A 12684-nucleotide genomic window follows, 5' to 3' on the forward strand; every position below is an offset into this window, starting at 1 on the left:
TTTCGTTCGTGTATTCCGGAGACCAGAACAAGCACTAGTGGGGGGAAGGACGACATTATGTCCATCGTATAAAAGTTGCTCTTAAAGAGGTCTCTTTGCGTTGGCTTTTCATTCTTCACCTTCAGGTTCCTAAAAGGCGAGACTTGGTATTTTAATTTTTTAAAACCCTGTTTGCCTGTGTTATGTGCACTCCGTATGCACTCTCGATGGGGCTATAATTTTTTAGATCTAACAATAATAGGAGGTGCTTCCAGGTAATGTGTTGTGAGAAACAGTTGACTATAATTACAAGAACATTTATATTTATTTACGCAGATACACTGACACACAAGGTGCACTTCAAATAATTCGCCGTTCGTGTTAAGACAGTTTTTTGTAGCACACCACCAGATTTTTAGCGTCATCGCTGAAAAAGCATGCGGTCAAATTGTGATATCACTTGTGCCTCTTGCGAAGCACGTGAGCGCAGAAGTCTACAGATCCGTCCTCCCCCCGCTCGTGCCAAAAACGCATCCAGCAAGTTTTCCACAGATTCCACCAAGACAAATAGGTTCCAGCTGACTTAGCCGCGGTCAGATCGTTCAGTGTACCGTGTTTTCCGATTCTAACCACAATACTGCACGCCGCACTGGTCCCTCAGGATAAATCATCCGTGCTCTGGACACAAATAGCTGAAGACTTCAGCGCGTATCACAAGCGCGCAAAGACCCCATTAAACAAAGAACCTCGCACTTAACAGGACAGTTATAAGATGATCTCCAAATCAATATCACGAGGACGGTTCTCTCTCGCTCTCTGCCTCTGGGTAAGAAAACTGATGTCAAAGGCAAAGTTCTTGCTGAATTCACGCAGCGCAAGCAACTGCGCAACCCGGAAACACATCATGGACGCCATGTTTTAGATACAACGTACAACTGTAGCCATCTTTCGTTCAGCACATCGAGCAAGAGATGCTGGTTTCACGGGGCTGCACCCCCATGATTATGGTCGTCAAGTAACCATTTCACATCAATGCTTGCACCTCCTTGCTGAAGAAGTATTGCCATTCTTTAAGAACTTCGAATTTTCCGACGGGCCTCATAGCCAAAAGCGTGCAGTTCAGTTACAATCGTGTAGACTCCTTGAATCAAGAAGCTTACACAGACGTTATGTTTACAGAGTGATTGTATTGGTCAAGCAATGTTTCTGCCTGGGGAAGTGACGCAAGCAGCTGTGCATAAGTAAAACATGTAATATTACTGATATTTACACGTGACGTGAGCACATATTACTGTAGAAAGTACTGACCCAAACACGTTGCCGTATTCTTTCAGCCATTCATCGAGCCTTTCGATGATAGTCTGGAACAACAAGGCGTTCGACACAATCATTTTTCGTACAAACGTAACACAAATAATAAAAAAAAACGTAATCGATTTAGGCACTTTAGCCTTTCTTGTGTCATTGCCAAGGTATTTAAGCTCATGACGTTTAGTTAGAGTGCCGTAAAAGCAGCAGTCGCGGTAGCTTCATATCTGCCGATGGAGCTAGCCTATAAGCACGGTTGCAGTTGAATCGTGTTACTAAGCAGCAATTCAAGCTTTATTTTTTTCAAGGCGCATCCTAATTGCAGAATGATGTTCGGGAATACTTCCACATTTCTTACCCGTAATACTAGTACATAAATAGATCTATTGCTTGCTTCTGTGTCTTGGTGTTTATTCAGCGTATTCATCACGTCTGTGATTCCACTCGTACACAGAGGTTATGCAATCAAATATAATGTAAATGAAACTGTGCTAATAGAGCAATAGCAGAACAAATCATAATCATACCCACCGAGAACAAGCGTTTTCTGTATGTCATTTCACATGCGTCGATAAAATCCTCCACAAAAAGCACGCGTTTTACAATCTTAGCACTTATGTTGTACTTACGGGTTCCCAGAATTCATTCGTATTGCCACTGATCAAGCTCCGGAGCGGCACGGTTGGTACTCCCGTGCCATCGAAAGCATTGAAGCATTTACGACGCTGCCTGTGGAAATAAATGACAAGGTGTGCTCGATGTGACTTGCTCACGGCCATATTGCGTACAGGGTACGCAACTTAGCGCATAAATAAAAAGAAGAAAACTGGGTATTCTTTAATATTGGAGGAAAGACACTAAAGTGCAAGAAATCAGTGTGCTAATCTATAAAAGAAGGACAGAAAGTGTGCTGCTTTTAAATCAAAATAATTGTAAGAAAACAGCGCATTAACGGGACAAAAATGTATTTATTTATTTATTTATTTATTTACTTATTTATTCAAGATTACTGCCAGCCTCTGATTAGAGGTCTTAAGCAGGAGTGGTTATATACATGGCGAACAATACGTTGAGTACAAGGTGCGAAGCGTGAGCAAAATGAAATAGCACTGAATTTGGAAATATGAACAGCGCGTCATTTTTGAAAACGTAGCATTTACCGCTACCAATGTAAAACCATTCCAGAAGAAAATGCGAACTGTTCTCAGCGGTAAGTTGACGAACGCTTAAGAGACTGAAGAACAAAACTACATGAATATATGCATACAAAGCGTAGCAAACGATTTCGGAACATGCATCCTACCAGTAAACATAATGTAGTAGTGCGTATAAAAAATATGTAGCAGTGGCAGACGCATCAGAAAGCACGTGCCTTCAATTACGTAGGACAGGCCGCAAAAAAAAAGGAAAGAGAAAAAGGAAAGGAAGGGTAGTGATGTACCCCGCTCATTTATACAATTTTCTTTAAGCAGTTTTAAGAATGAGTCAATGGTGTCGCAGGCAACAACCGCCGCAGGAAGTACATTTCATTCCCTAATGGTTCGGGAAAAAATATGAATTTCCAAATGCTTCTGTTTTGCAGTAGTAATCTTTAAGCTAGGGATACGTATTTAATTTTAATTTTGATTTAATTTAATTTTTATTAGGGATGCGTATGCAGGAAGGAAAACATAGGAGAGGCCCGGCCAGCACAGATGGGTTGGAGGAAGTTTTGGCTGAAGTCACATGATGTTACAGCATCGGCATGGCGTAGACGAGCTCGTTTCCGGTTCTGCTCGCGGTGTTGCTGATCGAAAGCTGCCTACTCCTCAGGAGTACGTATAGCGCGTGGCCTACCTATGTATAAACCGGAGAGAAACGGCTGCGCGCGAGCTCGGCTGCGACGGAGAGCAACGACGTCAGTACTGGCGCCGCCAATCGCGCGCCTCTCTTTCGCTTTCTTTCGCGCATGTGCATGGAATTGGACCGAAGGAGTTTTTTGGCGTACAGGCGACTTGCGGATGGACGAATCGTGTAGCTATATGCAGCTTTGCTGTGAAAAAGAGAAAATGTCATCCACAAACCGCTAAGTACCAACAATATTCATGTGCTGTTCATAACAAGGCCTCCGCAAAAGCGCTGTCAAAATAATCGGGTTGAGTTCCAGCCTCCAACGTATAATGGACACGCGAAATGAAAGAAAGCATAGATAAATGTCAGCGCGAGGAAAGCTAAAGGTTCGTATCCTGCGTGTTCGCTGTTGTATGATCATTAAAATAAAATCAAAGAAATGCCCTCAAAATAGGTACATCATAAAAAGCCAACAAACACTGACACCAAGGACAACATAGGGGAAATTACTTGTGGTGAATAAATGGAATGAAGAAACGATAAATTAAGGGAAATTAAAGTGGATGAAAAAACAACTTGCAGCAGGTGGGAACCGAACCCACAACCTTCGCATTTCGCGTGCGTGGAAAGCCAATACATCCACATCAAGCCAAGAGACACTGAAGCCAAGGAAAAAATAGGAGGAAATAACTGTGGTTAAAATTGTAGTGTAATAAATTAACGAAGAAAAAAGGAAATGAAAGTGGGCGATGAGATAACTTGTCGCCGGTGGAAGCCGAACCCACAACCTCCGCATCACGTGCGCGCTACACTACCAATTGCAACGTACGCGTAAAGACATCGCAAGGTGGGTTCATGGTGCATCGAATGCCTCCCGTATACGCTGGTTGCGCGAGCCTTCAAGAATTGTGGCATTTCTAATGAGTTAAATGCAACTGAAGACGTTATGCCGTCGGTAGACATCGAAAAGAAGCTTTCCTTAGATTAGGATAGCGACTAGGTGCTATCCTAGGTGACAGCGCGTGTCCCGGTGTGCTTTTTCATGTTCTGTAAGATCGTTTCTATACGCTACGCGTCTACTGCGGCTTCGTTACTTGATGTGCGCGGTAGAATCGGCACCGAATTATTTTGGGGGATGTTTTAGCTCTAATATAACTGCGCCTTACAATCGGTGGCGTGCTAGAATCGTGCAAATGAGGTAAAAAGAGGTTTTAAAAGATCCCACGCCTAAACCTGCGTAACGAGACAACAAGACCAAGGCATATTCCTCACCTGATCAACCAGCGACCAAGGCTGTGACAGACGGACACGACCAGTGCGACAAGCAGGGCGCAGACAATGGTCCACATCTCCACGCCGCTGTCTTGCCACGAGCCCCGACGACAGAAAGATCTGTTGACACATCTGCGTGGTAGCTAGACACGCGTCAGCAAAATTAGAAGATAGCAGTGATAAACAAGACGGACCGTCTTCAACGTTCCCTCACCCGAGAAAAGATTCCAACAATGGGTCCAGGACTTCGTACTTATACGTTATCGCAAGAACCTTCGACACACGGCGTCATCAAGTCCGATTGCTAAGGCGCGTAGACGAGCTGCAAAACAGTGCGCGCCCTCTACCAGTTAGCGGCCGAGATCCTAAATCTAGTTGGAAGGAATGTCCTTGCTGTTGTTATCGGTGATATTTGCGAGCTGAGTCGGTTGACTGCTTTTTCCCCAGATATAGATAGTGTAGCCTAGAACGCGCTCTGCACCACCGGTAGGTCGCTAATGCTTCCTCAAGGTAAAAACAAATAAATACAACAGTAATTATGGCAACTCAATCCGTATTTTCTGTGGAAAAGTACCTGTCTAATGCAGAGTATTTTTTTTTGTCACAGTTGTCCATTGTATTGCACGACAAACCCGGAAGACAAAAACGAAGCATCCGTCGAAATATATCGAGGATTGCTAGAAACGTGTTAGCCTAATCGACTGAAGACAGCAGTGATAAAAAAATACCGCATTCTGCGAGAGGCCCTAACGTGAGAAAACACGTAAGCAACCAGTCACTAACATTGTGCGTACGCGATATCGCAAGTACATTTCGCGCACTGCGTATTTGTACACTGCGCACAACGCCGAATAGAAGTTATGACGCTGGAGGTAGGCTTGTATACACTCTAACAACAAGGAGCTCCGGGAATTCTCTTTCAGGGAGTATCTGTTTGTCCCATATTTGACATTCTTTTCGAGAGTAGATGGACCCTCTTTGGGAGAGAGGTCAATCCCTCCTGACAGAGTTTTGTTACTCCACCGCAAGGGCGTGCCAGTACTCTTCCACAGAGTGCTAATACTCTCCCCACAGGGAGTGTTAGTACTCAACCGCAGCGTGCTAATGCTCTCCCCGCAGGGGTAATAGTACTCCCCCAGACCGAGTGCTTCTACTCCAAAGCGAGTACTTGCGCTCCTCCAAATCGAGTGTTTCTACTCCCCCAAACAGAGTACTTGAACTCCTTTAGAACAGAGGGCTAGTACTCTTCCCAATAGTGTGAAAGCACGATGTAAATCCATGGTCACGTTTGCAGGGATGCGCAATTCTTACCTGTGTGGAATATTTGATTCCTTCATAAGTAGCTCCTGCACTTATGCTTGATGAATGGGATGTAATCTGTAGTTGCGGAGTTACTAAAAGGAAACCTGTTTTCTCTTCAAAGATCAAAATCTTTATTGACCAGTCACAAGACAAACTGAATAATAACGTGAGAAACATATTGACAAACACATAAAATCACATTACAATGGTGCCCATGAACTTTACAACGCATCTTGTAATAAAACATAACTATATGTATTTCTAAAGTCTCATGAGTATTACAGTGTAGAAATATGCTTTAATTTCAATTGGCTCCTTCTTTTGAAAAATAAAGTGGACAGTGGAAAGTTAAACATAGAACAAACGTGTACCAACTCACAAAGTATTGACGCTGTGATCGAAGAGAAATATTCGCCACATTACTGGCCAGCAAACGCATTTCTGGCACAAAACGCGTGCACTTATGTAGCAGAGGCTACCAGATGAGCTGCAAAGCATGGGGCTGGTAATGTAGATAAATTGTTCAAGAAAATTTTTTTGTGTGCCATGTTCTAAGGCAGCACTCATTGTATAATGTCCTGTACAGCATATGGATGTTCCTGACTGAGAATACAGTGCATTTAGAAATGTGTTGTATATTCTCATGTGAGGCCGCAGGTCTAGCTAGCTTTGCTTATACCTCACATAAAGTTATTCATGTATGGGCTGCACCCCATTGTTTCTAAGTGTGTCTTGTCGTAGTTCTGCAGCAATATCCTGCACTGTCTCAAACCGATACAGAGGTTTACTACATCTCCTCTTCAGCTGGCCTCCTCACGAAAGCAGTTTCCTGGTGCTGTTGGGATTCATCCGTTGCACTTTCTCACAAATAAATAAATTTAGGTTTCCAATATTATCTAGTGCGTAGCAAATGAGTATAAAACTGCAAATAGCATTGGCATTAAGATCTCGTGCATCAAATTTCTTGTCACATATGGTAGCTTTTCATTCCCATTACGGTAAGAATGCTATACTTCTGAGGAGCAGCTTGCATAATTACATGATCAATTATTGTGACTCATTGAATATGCAATCTAACTAAAGTATAGCATGGTTCAGATGTGAACCAAAAATCAGCTGTGATGAATATGATGCATCAAAAGCCACATAAGCATAAGTACAGGCGCGGAAGTGCAAGAAAAAGACAAAGAAGCAAAACATAAATCAAGAATGGCACCATCCTGGTTCACATATCACTTCCATGCACATGAATTTTGCACACGACTACGCGTATACTTGCACAATGAACCAACTATCTGAAACAAGAGCTTTTTTTCTACAGAAGTGGTTAAAATGCGCTAAAGTAAGAAAAATTATCGCACTTCACAGAATCTTCGTCTCAAAACAAGTACATATGTGTCTATATACATCGTTGAAGCACGTGAATAGTACAAAAACACAATCACCACGATGCTACCAGTGATATCGCCATGTTGTGTTCATTCTGTCTACCAACAGCCTTTCCAGACTCTCCTTGTCGTGTGCGCAAACACACTCACACACACACATATATATATATATATATATATATATATATATAGAGAGAGAGAGAGAGAGAGAGAGAGAGAGAGAGAGTGAGAGAGAGAGAGAAATTTATCTTGCTACGGTATTCACGTGGGTGGGAAAGAACGAGCAAACATGAAAAATAAGATGTTTTATTACTCACGTTTCCACGTTTCAGCAACGGCGCGGCTTTCGCTAGAGTAATCCCGTGCTACAGCCGAAACCTTAGTAACTCAACATGTAATTTACGTATGCGTGCTCCTTGTTTCGTATGCGTGTTCTTATATATATATATATATATATATATATATATATATATATATATACCGCATTTCATATTGCCGTTATCTATCGTCTTGCTCTCACCTCCCTTCCTACTCCGCAGCGCTCAATGATCACCAGCCGTGGTGGCGTAATGGCTTTGGCTCTCGCGTGGGGCGAAATGCAAAACCGCCCGTGTACCATCCATTGCGGTCACGTCAAGGAACCCAGGTGGCCCAGGATTAGTCCTGACACGACGGCGTGAATCATATTCATGTGGCGGTTTTGGCACGTAAGCTCCAGAATTTAACGCTGAATGATATTCACGCGTCAGTCGCTCGCTAGGTAATTGCGATGCTGCCAGCACAATTTCTTCCTTTGTGTACATCAATCTATCTCTCTCTCTTTCGTTCTCTGACCATCACTATACAAACCGGAGTCCTTGCATTCAGCCGCTGCGCCGGTGAAGACATGGCCGCACCAAGCAATGCTCGTAGCCTCGACTGGTCGTCTCATGCCGAAACTTTGTTCTCGCGGAGATCTAGTGACATTTAAAAAAGATCGACAGAACCGGTCGACAGTGATCTCACGATCACTGTCGACCGTATAGCGCATAGAGTTGAAGCAATATCGGAACACGTATTGTTGTCACCGTCGAAACGCCTTCTGTATGAGGCGTGTGCTTCCTCGCTCACGTTTTTCAATACCTATTCTGCGCCATATACCGGCCGTGCTACGAAGCCTGCGCGTGGCCTCTCATATACATGGCGCGCCGGTGCGCGGACGAAAAATGCATCGTGTGGCACACGGACTCCTCTACCGCGCTCTTACTTCGAAACGCAGCGCCATTTAGTGGGGCTGCCAAAAAAAAAAGTACGCGCGTGGCATCCGAGGCGAGATGCGTGGCGCATTAGTACGTGAGAACGCTGAGATTTTTTCCCTTTTCTCGCCGCACATCCTGTTGTACCTAGTGATCCAACTTCACCAGAGATTGATTGAAGGAGCAGCGCATAACCTGTGAACTCACGGTGGCTCGAAAGACCCTCATTGAAAAAAGCGGCACGCGCCGCGTTCATTTGTGGAGAAGCTTGCAAAAAGCGTCGCGCTACCGTCCTCGAGGAACCCGTGTGCAGTGGTTTGGATGCTTCGCAGCGTGGCAGAAATTTCAAAGGTTTTCTAACGGTATAGTGAACTAGAATACTAGCCGTACATCCGACCGGTCGGAATCGCCTATCGCAGTCGAATTCCTCTGCCGTTTTATTACTGCTACTACACGCTGCTTCCCACTCCACAAACTGTGTTGTCTGACAGCGCCGCCATAAAGACTGCAGTCAAGACGGGTCCCATCGCGGCGGGTATCAGAGAAATTAAAAGGATAATTTAATGCGTTAGCATTCCTAGTGCACTTCAGGTACTTTCCGGGGGTTATGTAACTGTATTTGTACCTAACCGTTTTTCTGCCTACCTGGATCACAGCGTAAACCTCGCATGAATGGGAAGAGCATCAGGCTGCTGGGCTGAGGTCACAGGGTTTGAAACTAACCATCAGGCCAACAAGCGCACATGGCTATGTGTACATGCGTACCGCTCTTCAACGAAGCTCTTGCACGACAACGTGGATCACTGTGAGGTGCGGTATTTGGCAGATACCGCTGCTCGAAGAAAGCGTTTTACGCCGACTTGGAGCATTGGGTCATTGGGCCAGTGGAAGCCGGTGGGCCATTGGGCCATTGGGCCATTGGGCCACTGGGAGCATTGGGCCACTGAGTCTGTGCTGGTCTTCAACCAACCTCTTTGACGCAAACTTAGGTCACTGGTCATGTGCCAGCAGGTGTGTGTCGCTCATTAATGAACGTCTTCGACGCAAACTTGGGTTGCCAGGTTTGTGCCATTGTGTAGGTCGACAATGACGAAGAAGATCCTTTAAATTTCAGCGATGCTGAGCGAGAACGAACGCAGGTAAAACGATTCCTCAAGAACAGCAAGGTGATGTATTAACATGCTGTGCCACGTATACAATTCGTGTGTGCCACTTCTTAAAGAACGCTTTTCGTGCTAACTTTTTAGCGAGCTGCGCCACTAATACAGTGCGTACGTGTCGCTCTTCAACGAAGGGTCCCCGCCAACTTGGGTCATTGAGTGTGGAACATTGCAGCAAGCGAGAAAACTATTCTCAGCGATCGCAGGCACTAGCGCGCCATGCTTCTAGTCTCGGAGAGCACGAGCGAAATTTTTTGCAGTGACACTAGATGGCGCAAAAACAATACAAAAATAACCAATGTGCCAGAGTGGAGCCCGATCGCCGAATGACGCGTTTGTGAGCCTTCGAACGCACCGGTGTGCCATGTATTTCGGTTGCTACGCGCTCGCTTCGCTGCGGCGGTGCTAGGTGGCGGAGAGGGTTCCTATGGAACCGCGAAAGAGGAGAAACGCATTTCCGTCGACACTCATTGTGAGATGGGCTCGGCCCCCTTTATTTGTCATTATACATCGGTACATTTCCAGTAGCAATTACCTGGTTACCGAAGTAGGTGTTCATAGAAGAGCGTCACACTCCTCCTGGCAAATTCACTGTGATAAAAATCGTATGAAAGAGGTGCGCTGAAGAGCATCAGAAACCGACTGACACATGCAGAGCACTCTGAGTACGAAATGCATTGAAAAGTGGTACATAACCGTGCCACATACCCATTCCCACGTCCCCAGCGAGCCAGTTAGCGTCGACGAGAAGCAGCTAGGTACACAGTGTGACATTCCCACTGACTAAAAGTTGGTACGGTGGTTGGTTTCGAACCCTGTTCCCTATGCACAGAAGCCCGACTCGCAAATCATTCCAAGTCGAACTTCTCAAGAAGCAGGGTTTGTGGGAAAATGCCCAGAGACTTAGATAGGTGAAAAGATATATATTTAGCCGCCGGAAAGTACGTCAGGTGCCTTAAAAATAACAATCGCATTAAATAACTTCAGAGTTTTAGTCGCCGAAACCAAAATCTCATTCTTAGGCACACCGTTGTGTGTAGGGAACTCCGGGCTAATTCTGAACACCGAGCGCCGTTAGCGTGCATCTAAATCTACATACACGAGCTCTTTTTGTATGTAGTCATCGACATTCGGCCGCCATGGCCGGGATCAGACCCGTGGCTTCGAGCGACCAAGCCTGTCGCAATAGCCACAGGGCTACCGCTGCAGGTCCTGGTGACGAAGGCGGGCCCTGGCAGGCTTGCGCTAACTGGCGAACTTGGTTGAGCGAATGAGAAGGGAAAATAAAAAAGAGTGTTCAGCAGAGTCACGTGCGAAAGTGAATTTCCGCTAGTAGTTAGAAGCATTTCTGATTAATAAGCAAACAATATCAGCATGCTCCTGTAAAGCAAGGGCTCATTTAACAGCACGGCATATTTACTTGCAACGGGCCTCAACAATTTTCTCGGGCACTCTTGCGCCATTCTAGTTCATTGCTGACAGGTTGAGGTATTTCGTGGTTTTAGCTGTCGTATATTCGCCTGGCAATTTTGGGAAGTTAAGGACATCAAATTATTAGGTTCTTCTGCAACCAATAGGCGGTGTCCTATCAAAGGAGCTGCGTCAACGAAAAAAAATGGTGGACGCTTAAGCTTCGCCTTCAAGAGTGGAACGCGATAGCGTTATTGCACCCCGTTCGCACCGCCCATTGATTCGCTCGGCATGCTCTTGAGTCACAGACATAGCTTTCATATACAACACTTCTAATCCACAGCACCACTTTTTTCTAATTATTTGTTCCAGGAGCACCGCGCGGGCGCATGTCTCCTCGCCAGCAGCACGGCACGCATCATAGGGGACGCTTTCTCACCAGTTCCGCTACGGCGCCGTGATCACGTCAGAGGCGTCCCGCATCGGACGCTGCATCTAGGAATCGCGCTGTCAGCGGAAAGAGTAGCAGTGTCGCCTAAACCCGAGGGTTCGAGTGACGCTTGCTGGAAGTTGGAAGGGGAGATAGCGAGAAAACGTATTAAACGCAAGCGTATTGGGGCATCCTCGCACCGTTGAAAGCAAGGCCCCAATGCGCTGAACCGAGACGAAGGGGAGAAGCGGGCAAGTGGCACGCCAGCTGTCGGGGCAGCGCCGTACATTGCGAGGAGGGGGTCTTCTGTGTTTGCCGCAAGATGGCTCTGCGCGTGCGCCAAGCGCAGAAGAAATGTAGCAGAAACGTACTTCACTACTCGTTTAACTGCATCGCCGTTTTTTAACGCTGTCGCGTTAAAAAACGGCGACGTACGAAAGCAACGTTCACAATAGGGGGAATTGTGGGAACTCATTGTGTTTTTCTTTTTAACCTAGGCACGACATTAGGCTGTATAATACCAATAGCTTGGTGGCACAAACCACCTCGCCGTTCCAAAGGGGACGCTCATAACATCCATCCATCCATCCATGCGATGCAACTCAAGCGCTTCACTATAAAAGCCAATAACGCCGGAGTTTATAAGTCCAGCAGCATTAATGAATTGAATAAACTTTTCTACCATTACGACAATGTGTACAGATGAAAAGCAATTTAAAAGTGGTAGATCTCAATCAGATGTGGCAACAATCTACTCCTTTTTTCTTTCCATTGCGAACGCTCCCCGCTCAATGTGCGCTCTGAGGTGAACAGTTTGCTTGACTCTTTCAGCAAACTGGACGTCGCTCTGGTTAACCTCCCTACCTTTCCTGTCTTCTATTTCTCTTTCTGTCTCTCTCTCTCTCTTCGGCCGTTTGTGTGGTTGGGAGTCCGGCTTTCGCCGCCAACAAAGAGCAGGCGTGTTCCTAATGTAATGAAAACATGTAGGACTAGCACGCTTCTACCTCTGCAACTTGGGCTACCAAAGCTGTCTTTTGGAACTGTAGTGCAGAGGGGACCATTTGAAACTGGATGATGTATGTTTGGGATGCACAGGTGGCCCCGCTGTCGCGTAAGACGCGACGCAATTGGAGCTAAATTTAACCTGTCACGCGGCGTTCACAGAGGCGTATATAGCTCGGCAGCTCATTTACCAGTACTGGTGTCAGTCGGCGAGTTTGAAGTAGCTCACTTTGCTGCAGTAGGTATAATTCGTGAAACACCAATCTGTGCTCATCCGGAGTTATAAGACTTACAAGTGTGCAATTTGTTGCACAAATTTGACGTTTGCTTGGCGATGGCGCCACCACGTTCTGCGCGCAGAATCCAAA

The 12684-nt window shown here is 45.7% G+C and overlaps 1 protein-coding gene across 1 annotated transcript in view; it reads right to left on the reverse strand.

The window, feature by feature from the left end:
• Nucleotides 1-4526, reverse strand: part of LOC142590511 (cytochrome P450 3A6-like) — a 168694-nt gene extending 164168 nt beyond the window's left edge. Inside the window, exon 1 of the mRNA XM_075702694.1 lies at nt 4390-4526. Within this exon, the coding sequence (XP_075558809.1) occupies nt 4390-4466 (77 nt within the window). The 5' untranslated portion in view covers nt 4467-4526. The remainder of the gene's footprint in view (nt 1-4389) is intronic.
• Nucleotides 4527-12684: the final 8158 nt, after the last annotated feature.

The sequence above is a fragment of the Dermacentor variabilis genome, chromosome 8 (assembly GCF_050947875.1).
Source record: "Dermacentor variabilis isolate Ectoservices chromosome 8, ASM5094787v1, whole genome shotgun sequence".
In the NCBI taxonomy this organism is placed as follows: domain Eukaryota; kingdom Metazoa; phylum Arthropoda; class Arachnida; order Ixodida; family Ixodidae; genus Dermacentor; species Dermacentor variabilis.